At 45.2% G+C, this 13,895-nt stretch overlaps 1 protein-coding gene and 1 non-coding gene across 4 annotated transcripts in view; both read right to left on the reverse strand.

Annotated features, from left to right (window-relative positions):
* Positions 1-13,895, reverse strand: part of ZNF609 (zinc finger protein 609) — a 234,806-nt gene that overhangs the window by 14,473 nt on the left and 206,438 nt on the right. For all 3 annotated transcript variants that reach the window (XM_055278163.2, XM_055278165.2, XM_063638855.1), the window contains exon 4: positions 1,742-1,829. In XM_055278163.2, coding sequence (XP_055134138.1) covers positions 1,742-1,829 — 88 coding nt within the window. The remainder of the gene's footprint in view (positions 1-1,741; positions 1,830-13,895) is intronic.
* LOC129483582 (U6 spliceosomal RNA) lies at positions 845-951 on the reverse strand. Its single transcript, XR_008658105.1, has one exon. It is a non-coding gene; the product is annotated as a U6 spliceosomal RNA (small nuclear RNA).

Raw genomic sequence — 13,895 nt, forward strand, 5'->3', positions numbered from 1 at the left:
ATCCTGGCTAACACGGTGAAACCCCGTCTCTACTAAAAATACAAAAAATTAGCCGGGCGCGGTGGGAGCGCCTGTAGTCCCAGCTACTGGGGAGGCTGAGGCAGGAGAATGGCGTAGACCCAGGAGGTGGAGCTTGCAGTGAGCCGAGATCACGCCACTGCACTCCAGCTTGGGCGACAGAGCAAGTCTCCATCTCAGAAAAAAAGTCTAAGCCTCTAGAAACCTGGCCCAGCATCTCTGAAAATTAAGCGACATAAATAGCCCTCGGTAGAGAATAATCACATCTGAGAAAAAGAAAGTGGTATGGAATCAAGAACTTTGAAATGCTTTTCCTTGGGACATTTCTGCCCATCTTTGTTTCATGGGAACAATGGGCAGATGAAGGTTTAAGATACTTTTCCTAAAAGAACTGTCCAGATAATAACTACCATTTTCAATGAATATGATCCAATAAAGAAACTGGTGACTGCATGGGAATTGCATTAATTGGTAATCTCCTAGGATGTTACCTGTATGTTAGTTGTAAATTACCCTCAACGCCTGGATTTCCCAAACCCTGACAAACTGAGTACTAGTATTAGGAAAAAGCTATAAGGTGCCATTGATTGAAATATCCATCTAAAGGTCAAATTGCAACATGAAAAGGTCCTTGTGAAACTCATATGTTCTAGTAGAGTTTATAAAACTAAAAATGTTCTTGAGTTCAAATTTCTGAGAAATAGCTACCATCAATGAATGTTTGCTCACCCATGGTTAGATGTTATGGCTTTGGTCTCAAGGTGACTTTAATAATTCCAGTCAAAGTGCATCCCCTCAACACTTTACTTTTTTTTTTCCTAATTTTAAAAATATAAAACACTTCACGAATTTGCATGTCACCCTTGTGCAGGGGCCATGCCAATCTTCTCTATATTGTTCCAATTTTAGTATATGTACCGCTGAAGTGAGCACCCCCCGAACACTTTATTTTTTTTTGAGACGGAGTCTCGCTCTGTGCCCCAGGCTGGAGTGCAGTGGCGCGATCTCAGCTCACTGCAAGCTCCGCCTCCCGGGTTCACTCCATTCTCCTGCCTCAGCCTGCCGAGTAGCTGGGACTACAGACGCCCGCCACCACGCCTGGCTAATTTTTAGTAGAGACGGGGTTTCACTGTGTTAGCCAGGATGGTCTCGATCTCCTGACCTCGTGATCCACTCGCCTTGGCCTCCCAAAGTGCTAGGATTACAGGCATGAGCCACCGTACCTGGCCTCCGAACACTTTAATACACAATTCATCTTTTTCTTTTTTTTTTTTTTTTTTTTTGAGATGGAGTTTCGCTTTTTGTTGCCCAGGCTGGAGTGTAATGGTGTGATCTTGGCTCACCACCTCTGCCTCCTGGGTTCAAGCGATTCTCCTGCCTCACCCCCGAGTAGCTGGGATTACAGGCATGCACCACCATGCCTGGCTGATTTTTTATTTTTAGTAGAGACGGGGTTTCTCCATGTTGGTCAGGCTGGTCTCGAACTCCTGACCTCAGGTGATCCGCCTGCCTCAGCCTCCCAAAGTGCTGGGATTACAGGCGTGAGCCACCGCGCCTGGCCATTCAGTCTTCTTGAATGTCAGATAAATACAGTGCTTTCCCTGGTATCTACACCATCATGTCCTTTAAAAGCTGGATGTACAATTCTAGCAGGATAAAAGTATAACAGATCACCAATTAGAGTGGTTCAGACAATATAAACTAAATAGCTGTAAGTGCTTACCTTGGGGGTGCCCAATCATGTCGTGTGCAGTCAAGGAGGGTACCTACATATGTCTTGTTCCTCCACGTTACATTTACCACCAACATCCCTGGAAAATAAGAGCACATAGATATAGACAAGACACATCCCATTTGCCACTGAGAATAGTCTTCTTTTGATCAGCACTCTGACTTCTATAAGAGGGTTTAGGAGGTGCTCTGGGTACCAATGGGACAAATAGGATTGGGCCAGAATAGTTCCATAGGAATTGCCTACAATGCTACTGAGGCCCCTTAGGATGGGTAACAGTTGTAAAGACTTCATGGTTTTGTGAAGGCACATTTTATTTTTATTTTTGGAGATGGGGTTTTGTTCTGTTGCCCAGGCTGGAGTATAGCCTCAAGCGATCGTCCCACCTCAGTCTCCCAAGTAGCTGGGACCACAGGAGCATGTCACCACACCTGGATAATTAAAAAAATTTTTTTTGGCCGGGAGTGGTGGCTCACGCCTGTAATCCCAGTACTTTGGGAGGCTAAGGTAGGCAGATCACTTGTGGCCAGGAGCTCAAGATCAGCCTGGCCAACATGGGGAAAACCTGTCTCTACTAAAATTACAAAAATTAGCCGGGTTTGGTGGTGCGTGCCTGTAATCCCAGCTACTCAGGAGGGTGAGGCAGGAGAATCTCTTGAACCCAGGAGGTGTTTGCAGTGAGCCAAGATTGCGCCACTGCACTACAGCATGGGTGAGCCAGACTCCATCTCAAAAAAAAAAAAAAAAAAAAAAAAAAAAGCTTTTGACTAGGTAATGTAGCCTTACTCCAAAATTCAAAAGGTAGTCCCCACCCCCCGACCAAAAAAAATCCCCACCAAACCCTAATATAAAATGAAGTGTCCCTTCCATAACTGTTCTTCAGTCTTCCAGTTCCCCTACTTGGAAACATCCAAAAGTCTTCCACAGATATTTTATATGTATATATGCAAATATGTTCATATATTCCTCCTTAAATGATAGCAATATACACACAATGTTCTGCACACTGCTTTTTTCATGTACCCAAATATTTTGGATCATTCTGTATGTGTAGACAGAGAGCTACTTCATTCTTTTCTATGGCAGCATTTGAATGGACATTTAGGTTGTTTCAATCTTCTGCTATTATAAATAAACTGCAATGAATAATCTTGTACAAATGCTTCATTTTACCTATACAAATGTCTGTAAGATGAATTCCTGTAAGTAAAACTGTTAATCACAGTGCATTTGTATTTGGAGTTCTCATAAATATCACCAAACCACCTCCAAATTGCCTCAAAGAGGATGTACTCATTCATATACCCATTTATAGTAGCCCATGAATACCTCTTGCCCTTTTCCTTTGGCAACATGATGTTCTCATTTTGTTCTTTGCCAATCTGATAAAAGAAAAATTATGTTTTACATAGGGTTTTATATAGGGTTTTTTTTTTTTTTGAGACGGAGTTTCGCTCTTGTTGCCCAGGCTGGAGTGCAATGGTATCATCTCTGCAACCTCTGCCTCCTGGGTTCAAGCAATTCTTGGCCTCAGCCTCCCGAGTAGCTGGGATTATAGGCATGCACCACCACCCCCAGCTAATTTTGTATTTTTAGTAGAGACAGAGTTTCTCCATGTTGGTCAGGCTGGTCTCAATCTCCCGACCTCAGGTGATCCGCCTGCCTCAGCCTCCCAAAGTGCTGCGATTATAGGCATGAGCCACCACGCCTGGCTGGCATTTTAATTCTTTTAGAGACAATGTCTTGTTATGTTGCCCAGATTGGGCTCAAACTCGGGCTCAAGCTATCCTCTTGTCAAGACCATTTTGCCCAGGCTGGTCTTGAACTCCTGGGCTCAAGCAATCCATCTGCCTTGGCTTTCCAAAGTGCTGGGATTATAGGCGTGAGCCACCACACTTGGCTCCATTCAGTCTTTTACCATTAAATATAATATTCAGTTTTAGCGCCAAGTCTGGGATATCAGAGACAAAAAGAAAATCCAGGCCGGGCGCGGTGGCTCACGCTTGTAATCCCAGCACTTTGGGAGGCTGAGGCGGGCGGATCACGAGGTCAGGAGATCAAGACCACGGTGAAACCCTGTCTATACTAAAAATACAAAAAAATTAGCCGGGCGTGGTGGCGGGCGCCTGTAGTCCCAGCTACTCGGAGAGGCTGAGGCAGCAGAATGGCGTGAACCCGGGAGACGGAGCTTGTAGTGAGCCGAGATTGCGCCACTGCACTCCAGCCTGGGCAACAGAGCGAGACTCCGTCTCAAAAAAGAAAAAAGAAAATCCAGGGAACTCATCACCATGTTGTTTCTAAGGTCTTGTGACCCATAGCTGGTCTGCCTTCTTTCTTCCACCTTTCACAGTCTTGTTAGATTTGTTTTATAAATAATTTCCAGAGTTTTTAGTTGTATTTAGTGGGAGGAATAGGGAAAAATCTGTCTACTCCATCTTCTCTGAAGTGGAAGTCCTGGTTTTTATTGGTTATTTTTCTTAACATTAGATTTCTATTATTAACATTTTGGTTTGCAGCCTCATATTGAGTGGAATGTCTTTGTTATTACTTTTTCCCCCTTCTCTGTCTCATTACTTTGCAGTTTCTTTCTTCTGGTCCCCTAGGGACTCAGTACAACAGGTCTTCAAATGGCCTATGCCACAGTGAAATTTAGGATATCACAGTTCTATTGTAATAATGAATCAGGAGGCAGCTTGACATAGTCCTTCCCAACTCCTTAAAGCTTCCCTCCTCCACTCAACAATTAACTATTTTAAGCCTCCTTTCATAAGGCTGGTTGGGGGTTAGCATCTCACTCTCCTGGCCTCACATTCTTAGTCTATGAGCATTTTTAGTATCTATTTACTCCTCTGAAATCACCTCTCACGACTATTCTTTGTTCCCAGATCTGGAGGTCAGCCCGTCCACAGATTCAGCCCCACTTAGTGACTTGCATCTCTGTTTCTTTTCTTTTCTTTTTTTTTTTTTTTTTGAGACGGAGTCTTGCTGTGTCACCCAGGCTGGAGTGCAGTGGCGCGATCTCGGCTCACTGCAAGCTCCGCCTCCCGGGTTCAGGCCATTCTCCTGCCTCAGCCTCCCGAGGAGCTGGGACTACAGGCGCCCGCCAACACGCCCGGCTAATTTTTTGTATTTTTAGTACAGACAGGGTTTCACCGTGTTAGCCAGGATGGTCTCGATCTCCTGACCTCGTGATCCGCCCGCCTCGGCCTCCCAAAGTGCTGGGATTACAGGCTTGAGCCACCGCGCCCGGCCTCTTTTCTTTTTTTTTTTTTGAGACAGAGTTTCACTCTTGTTGCCCAGGCTGAAGTGCAATGGCCTGATCTCAGCTCACTGCAACCTCCACCTCCCGGGTTCAAGTGATTCTCCTGCCTCAGCCTCCTGAGTAGCTGGGATTACAGGCATATGCCACCATGCCCCAGCTAACTCTGTATTTTTTTTTTTGGTAGAGACAGGGTTTCACCATGTTGGTCAGGCCAGTCTCCCTGACCTCAGGTGATCTGCCCACCTCAGAATCCCAAAGTGTTGGGATTACAGGTGTTAGCCACCACACCCAGCCCCAAGGCACATTTTCCATGGAATATATCAAGACAATAAATCTGGGGGATCTGGAATTAGCTTTTGTTTGTCTACGGCCACCCACTAATAAAATACTTTTTGATTTGGCACTTCTAGGACCTATCTCTAGTAACTCACTTATATTCATTTATTCTTTGACATACAATGATGTCTAAAAATCACCGGACATGGAGTTAGAAAACCTTAGTGCAAATCCTGGCTTTGTTATAATGTAACCTTGAACAAGTCACTTGGCTTCTACAAATCTCAGGTTTTTTTTTTTTTTTTTTTTTTGAGACAGAGTCTCGCTCTGTCGCCCAGGCTGAAGTGCAGTGGCACTATCTCGGCTGACTACAAGCTCCGTCTCCCGGGTTCACGCCATTCTCCTGCCTCAGCCCCCCCAGTAGCTGGGACTACATGCGCACATCACCATGCCCGGCTAATTTTTGTTGTATTTTTTAGTAGAGACGGGGTTTCACGATGTTAGCCAGGATGGTCTCAATCTCCTGACCTCGTGATCCGCCCACCTCGGCCTCCCCAAAGTGTTGGGATTACAGGCATGAGCCACCGCGCCCGGCCGAAATCTTAGATTTTTAAAAATATAGGATTAAGCCGGGTGTGGTGGCTCATGCCTGTAATCCCAGAACTTTGGGAGGCCAAGGCGGGTGAATCACAAGGTCAGGAGATGGAGACCATCCTGGCCAACACTGTGAAACCCCATCTCTGTGGTGGTGTGTGCCTGTTAATCAGCTACTTGGGAGGCTAAGGCAGGAGAATCACTTTAACCAGGGAGTCGGAAGTTGCAGTGAGCCGAGATTGCGCCACTGCACTCCATTCTGGCGACAGAGGGAGACTCCATCTCAAAAAAAAAAAAAAAGAAAAAGAAAAAGCCGGAAAAGCCAGGCGCGGTGGCTCACGCCTGTAATCCCAGCACTTCGGGAGGCTGAGGCAGGCAGATCACGAGGTCGGGAGATCGAGACCATCCTGACTAACACAGTGAAACCCCGTCTCTACTAAAAATACAAAAAATTAGCCGGACTTGGCGGCGTGCGCCTGTAGTCCCGGCTGCTGGGGAGGCTGAGGCAGGAGAATGGCACGAACCCGGGAGGCGGGGCTTGCAGTGAGCCGAGATGGCGCCATTGCACTCCAGCCTGGGCGACAGAGCGAGACTCCGTCTCAAAAAAAAAAAAAAAAAAAAAAAAAAAAAGGATTAAAACAGAAATAAATTATCGCTTCTCGGCCTTTTGGCTAAGATCAAGTGTAAAACAGAAATAAATTATAAAAGCATTAAATTAGACAACTGGCCAGGCGCTGTGGCTCACGCCTGTAATCCCAGCACTTTGGGAGGCCGAGGCAGGTGGATCACGAAGTCAGGAGATCGAGACCATCCTGGCTAACATGGTGAAACCCCGTCTCTACTAAAAATACAAAAAAATTAGCCGGGTGTGGTGGCGGCGCCGGTAGTCCCAGCTACTTGGGAGGCTGACGCAGGAGAATGGCGTGAACCCGGGAGGCGGAGCTTACAGTGAGAGGAGATCACGCCACTGCACTCCAGCCTGGGCTACGAAGGAGACTCCGTCTCAAATAAATAAATAAATAAATAAATAAATCAGACAACTAACCCAGAGTAGGTTTTCAATAAATAATTACAAAGGTAGTGCTTTAGACAAAACTATGGAGTATCAGGACTTGAGTCCTGAACTCTTGGTGGTGGCTTTAAATAAGACCTTATTTAGCCCTTGTTTTCTTTGGAATCGAAATTTAGGGTGCTTTATCATAAAATCAAATCAGACAAGGGAGAGGGAGAAAAAGAATTATCCTACCCAGTAAGTCTCATTCTAATAAAATTAGGGCAGGAAAGAACTTTGGTTTAGTAAGTTGGACTCTCAGTCTTACCAAGTGAAGCAGAACAGTCCATTGGATTGTGATTCAAACATTCATCAAACATACATTATGGATGTGGCACAGTGGCTCATGCCTGGAACCCCAGCGCTTTGGGAGGCTGAGGCAGGAGGATCGTTCAAGGCCAGGTGTTCAAGACCAGCCTGGGCAACACAGCGAGACCTGTCTCTACAAAAAAAATTTAAAAACTAGCCAGTCGTAGTGGTGCCCATCTGAAGTCCCAACTACCTGGGAGGCTGAGGTGGGAGGATCACTTGAGCCCAGGAGTTCAAGGCTGCAGTGAAGCTACGCCTGTGCCACTGCACTCTAGCCTGGGTGACAGGGTGAGATACATCTCTAAAAAAAAAAAAACTTGGCCAGATGCAGTGGCTCACACCTGTAATCCCAGCACTTTGGGAGGCCCGATGTGGGTGGATCACCTGAGGTCAGGAGTTCGAGACCAGCCTGACCAACATGGTGAAACCCTGTCTCTACTAAAATACAAAAACTAGCTGGGCATAGTGGCAGGCGCCTGTAATCTCAGCTACTTGGGAGGCTGAGGCAGGAGAATTGCTTGAACCCAGGAGGCGGAGGTTGTAGTGAGCCGAGATCCTGCCATGGCACTCCAGCCTGGGCAACAAGGGCGAAACTCTGTCTCAAAAAGAAAAAAGAAAAGAAAAGAAAAGAAAAGAAAAGAAAAGAAAAGAAAAACTTCCGGCCAGGTGCAGTGGCTCACGCCTGTAATCCCAGCACTTTGGGAGGCCAAGGCGAGTGATCACTTGAGGTTAGGGGTCCAAGACCAGCCAGCCTGGCCAAGATGTTGAAACCCCATCTCTACTAAAAATACAAAAATTAGCCGGGCGTGGGGGCAGGCGCCTGTAGTCCCAGCTACTCAGGAGGCTGTGGCAAGAGAATTGCTTGAACCCAGGAGGTGGAGGTTGCAGTGAGCTGAAATTGTGCTACCGCACTCCAGCCTCGGTGACAGAGCAAGGCTTCATCTCAAAAAATAAATACAATAAATTAAAAAAGAAAAACTATTATGTGCTAGATGTTTTCATATTATCTTATTGAATATTTACAGCCTTAAATCACTTTTATTTTTATTTATTTTTATTTTAGACAGAGTCTCGCTCTGTTGTCCAGGCTAGAGTGCAGTGGTGCAATCTTGGCTCACTGCAACCTCCGCCTCCCAGGTTCAAGCAATTCTTGTGCCTCAGCCTCCCAAGTAGCTGGGATTACAGGCGTGCGCCACCATGCATGGCTGATTTTTGTGTTTTTAGTAAAGACAGGGTTATACCATGTTGGCCAGGCTGGTTTTGAACTCCTGGCCTCAAGCACTCCACGCAACCTGGCCTCCCAAAGTGCTGGGATTACAGTAGTCACTGTACTTGGCCAATCACTTTTATTTTTATTTATTTGTGTGTTTTTTTTGTTGTTTTTGAGATGAAGTCTTGCTCTGTTGCCCAGGGTGGAGTGCAGTGGCGCGATCTCTACTCACTGCAACCTCTGCCTCCTGGGTTCAAGCGATTCTCCTGCCTCAGCCTCCTGAGTAGCTAGCATTTATTTATTTTTTAATTTAATTTTATTTTTTATTTTTGTTTTTGAGACGGAGTTTTGCTCTTGTTGCCTAGACTGGAGTGCAATGGCATGATCTTGGCTCGTCGCAACCTCCGCCTCCCAGGTTCAAGCAATTCTCCTGCCTCAGCCTCCCGAGTAGCTGGGATTACAGGCATGCACCACCACGCCCAGCTAGTTTTATATTTTTAGTAGAGATGGAGTTTCTCCATGTTGAGGCTGGTCTCAAACTCCTGACCTCAGGTGATCCGCCTGCCTTGGCCTCCCAAAGTGCTGGGATTACAGGCATGCGCCACCGGGCCCGGCCCATTTATTTTTTATAATTTTTTTGTTTGTTTAAAAATAGAGACAATCTCACTATGTTGCCCAGGCTGGTTTCAAACTCCTGGTCTCAAGTGATCCTCCTGCCTTGGTTTCCTAAAGAGCTGGGATTACAGGTATGAGCCATGGCACCTGGTCTTAAGTCACTTTTTGAGGAAGGCAGGCCATAAGTGGGTGCCAAAAATCCTGTCATATAAGGATTGTTAAGGCTACTTTGCAAAGGAGGAAATGATACACCAGAAAGGATAAATCATTTACTCAAGGGTTCACTATTAGTGGTCAGATCTTTCAGACTCTTAAGGCCTGACACAGCTATCTCTAATGGATTCTGATTCTTTTCACACAATTTTCTTAGAATATCCTGTTACCTTCACCTTAGATAAAAGACACATACCCATACAGGATTGCAGGGGGTCATCCAGAGGGGAAAAGGATAGGAATCTTATCCCTTTTCAGTGCCCTGGCATCTTAAGGGAAATGGCGTATCTCCTAAAGAAGTAATTAGGCTAAATTCTCTCTAGCTATTAGCAAAGTGATTTCAAGTAGATGTCTCCCCCAAAAGATGGCCTGCTCTGATTACTGCATAATCAATTTAATAGGAACAGAGTCCATTTATAGAGAAGGTAAGACTTAGTGATAGGCATCTCATTTACAAGGGCAGATGAGCATAGCTGTACACAGAGAGCAGGCACACAACTAGAAGATGAATGTCATTACTATTCTTGAAACAGCTGGGTGGGAACACATGTTTATAAATCTGGCTTCTTCCTTTAGTATCATCTGCAAACTTTAGCAATAGTGAATGAGCTGAAGAGAAGACAGGTCAAACAAGGTGCTGGAAATGGGAGAAGGGAAGAGAAAAAATTATAATATGGAAAGACAAAATGGAGGCTTGTTTAAATGTCAAAGGAAACACACATTGATGATGTTTAATACTCTTCCTACAAGGTTCCGAGTTGAGACAGCTGGGAGAATAGGACGACAGGAAAGAAAAGCAGCAAATAACACTTAACAGACCGAGTTTCTCAAGCAAGTAGGCTGAAGAGAAAGAAAAACTGGTCTTCATCTTGGAAAACTTACTATTTTTCATAAGTGTTCACAAAATAAGGAAAGGCTCAGCATGTTTGAGGATAATACTGCTAAAAAAACAGCAGTAATAAATAGTGCTCCATGTTTCTCTAGAATCTTACTTTCAGATTTACCAAGAGTCTTACGGACGTAATCTAATTACCCATTATTAAGTTTTAGAGTACTCACTATTCTCCCTTCTTCAAGGTGATAAATATTGGAGCAGAGTAAAGGGAAAATGATGACATGTATGAGGCACTAGTCAGGTTCCTCTAGTTATTATTATTATTATTTTTGAGACGGAGACTCACTGTATCACCCAGGCTGGAGTGCAGTGGTGCAATCTCAGCTCACTCCAGCCTCTGCCTCCCAGGCTTAAGCGATACTCCTGCCTCAGCCTCCCAAGCAGCTGGGATTACAGGTGTGCACCACCACACCTCGTTAATTTTTGTATTATTAGTAGAGATACTGTTTCACCATTTTGGCCAGGCTGGTCTCGAAGTCCTGACCTCAGATGATCCACCTGCCTCGGGCTCCCATAGTGCTGGGATTACAGGCGTGAGCCACCGCGACTGGCCAGGTTCCCACAGTTCTTAGGAGTGAAATGCTGAGACAAACTCAATCCCAAAGCAGCACTGCTTTGTTTCAGATAATAATTCAAAACCTCAAAACATTTGTGTAGTCAAGGCTGATCCAAGTATAATAGTGGAAAGAGACAGAGATTTTTTCTAGGCCCCTCATTTTTACTATTTCCATTAGTACACACTTTCTCTCGGGGATCTGGTACCTTCATGCTCAGCTCCTTCATGCTCAGATCAATTCCCTTCTTGAAACACTTCCTTCACTTGGCTTCCAGAATACCATACTCTCCTGGTTTTCCTCCTATCTCTCTGGTCATTCCTCAGCATCTTTTGCTGGTACTTCATGTGTAGCTGATGACTCAAACTTCTATCCCTAGCCCCAACCTCTCCCCTAAACTCCAGATTCATGTATCTAATCACAAACTTGACATTTCCATTGGACGTCTAAATGGAGATCTCAAACTTAACATGTTCCAAATTGAGCTGATACCCATCCTCTCCTTAACACCCCTCTCCTCCAAGAACAACAAAAATAACTTGCTCTGAGTTCTCCCTATCTGAGGTAATGGCATGTGTACATCCTTCTAGGTGTTCAGGTCAAAACCCTTAGAGTTTTACTTGATTCCTCTCCTACTATCATGTCCCCACACCTGACCATCAGCAAATCTTTTTGGCTCAACCTTCAAAATACATTCAGATTTTGATCATTTCTCATTACCTCCACTTCTACTGCTCCAAGCACTCCTTAAATTATTGCAATAGCTTCCTAACTTGCTTCCATCCTTATCACTTTCTGACCCGTTCTCAACACAGAGGCCAGAGAGATCCTGTTAAATAAAACCTCTCATATCCTATCATTTCTCTGTATAAAACCTTTTAGCTTTTGAACTCGTACATACAGGTATAGGTAATATATACATCTGTATGTATTACCTATTCCAAAAAAAACACATAAAAATAGTTATTAGTTAGCCAGGCGTGGTGGCTCATGCCTGTAATCTCAATTTGGGAGGCCGAGGTGGGTGGATCATCTTAGGTCCGGAGTTCAAGACCAGCCTGGTCAACATGGTGAAACCCCATCTTTACTAAAAATACAAAAATTAGCTGGGCGGTAGTGGCGTGTGCCTGTAATCTCAGCTCCTGCAGAGGCTGAGGCAAGAGAATCACTTGAGCCTGGGAGGCAGAGGTTGTGGTGAGCCAAGATTGCACCACTGCACTCCCGTCTGGGCAACAGAATGAGACCCTGTCTCAAGAGAAAAAAAATTATTAGTTTTAGTAGAAATATCTCAATGTTTTAAAAATGCTTCATGGCCAAGAATGGTGGCTCATGCCTGTAATCTCAGCATTTTGGGAGGCCAAGGCAGGAGGATTGCTTGAGCACAGGAATTCGAAACTAGCCTGGGCAATGTAGTGAGACCCTGTCTCTAAAATAATTTTTAAAATTATCTGGGCTTGTTGGCATGTGCCTGTAGTGCCAGCTACTATGGAGGCTGACGTGGGGGGATCACTTGAGCCCGGGAGATCTAGGCTGTAATGAGTTGAGATGTTGCCCCTGCACTCCAGCCTAAGTCACAGAGGAAAAAAAATAGGTGGGGACTAATTCTCATCCTCTGGAGTGTGAGCTGCCTTTAGCAACTTGCAGAAGTGAGGGTGCATGACTTTTGAGACAAGGTGATAAAAGGTATTATTGTGGGTTCCTCCTTGCTTTCTCTCTGGGATTTCTTCCCTTAGAGATGACAGCAGCCATTTTGTGAGAACACTTAAGCAGCCCTGTGGAGAAGTCCATGAGGCCAGCAACTGAGGTCCTCTGCCAATAGTCAGGTAGTGAAGCAACTTGGAAGAGGATCCTCCAGCCCCAGATATGCTTTCAGATGATGGCAGCCCCAGTCAACAACTGACTACAACCTCATGAGAGACCCTTAGTCAGACCACCCAGTTAAGCTACTCCTGAATTCCTGAGCCACAGAAACTCTGTGAGATAATATTTATTGTTTTAGACAACTATGTTTTAGGTTAATTTGTTATATAACAGATAACCTGGAATAATGTCTATCCTATGTAGACAAATAATTCATTCCTACCTCGAACAAATATTTATTGAGCATCTATTATTTGCCAAGGATTCTGTGAAGTATTGAAGTTACAAAAACAGTGAAGAAATGCTGAGGTCCACTCCTGGGTTGGGAGCAAATGTTTATTAAGAGCCAACTTTATGGAATGTGCTGGACTAGGTACTAGAGAATAAGGATAAATAAGGCCAGATGCTTGCCCTCAACATAAGAGACTAAAAAAGAGAAAGGGGAAGAGATGAAGTGTACCTGAATATTACAGTAGCATTGAGTTTCCAAATGGAAACATCAGCATTTGCCTATATGCTGCTTTTAAATCTTATTTTAATCCCAATTTTCAATCCTGACTGATGTGGTAACTACACCCTAACTGGATACAAATACACCCTAACTAACCAGGGTAAAGTGCAGGTTAGCACACATACATGCTTTCATTCATTCTATTATTCCACGAATGAGCACCTACTCTGGGCCAGACACTGTTCTAAAGTACTGGGACATGGCAACACAGAAAACTGACCAGGTCTCTGCGCTCACATTCAGATAAGAGGAGAAAGACAATAAACAAAGGAACATGTAAGCATATGTCAGATAGTGATACGCGGCCAGTTGCGGTGGCTCACACCTGTAATCCCAGCACTTTGGGAGGCCGAGGCGGGAGGACTGCTCGAGCCCAGGAGTTCAAGACCAGCCTGGCCAACATGGTGAAACCCTGTCTCTACAAAAAATACCAAAATTAGCCAGACATGGTGGCACACACCTGTAGTCCCAGCTACTTGGGAGACTGAGGCAGGAGAATCACTTGAGCCCATGAGGCGGATGTTGCAGTGAGTCCACATCACGCCACTGCACTCCAGCCTGGGTGATGGGAGTGAAACCCTGTCTTGGCCGGGCGCGGTGGCTCAAGCCTGTAATCCCAGCACTTCGGGAGGCCGAGGCAGGAGGATCACGAGGTCAGGAGATCGAGACCATCCTGGCTAACACGGTGAAACCCCGTCTCTACTAAAAATACAAAAAATTAGCCGGGCGTGTTGGCGGGCGCCTGTAGTCCCAGCTACTTGGGAGGCTGAGGCAGGAGAATGGCGTGAACCCGAG

The sequence above is a fragment of the Symphalangus syndactylus genome, chromosome 5 (genome assembly GCF_028878055.3).
Source record: "Symphalangus syndactylus isolate Jambi chromosome 5, NHGRI_mSymSyn1-v2.1_pri, whole genome shotgun sequence".
In the NCBI taxonomy this organism is placed as follows: Eukaryota; Metazoa; Chordata; class Mammalia; order Primates; family Hylobatidae; genus Symphalangus; species Symphalangus syndactylus.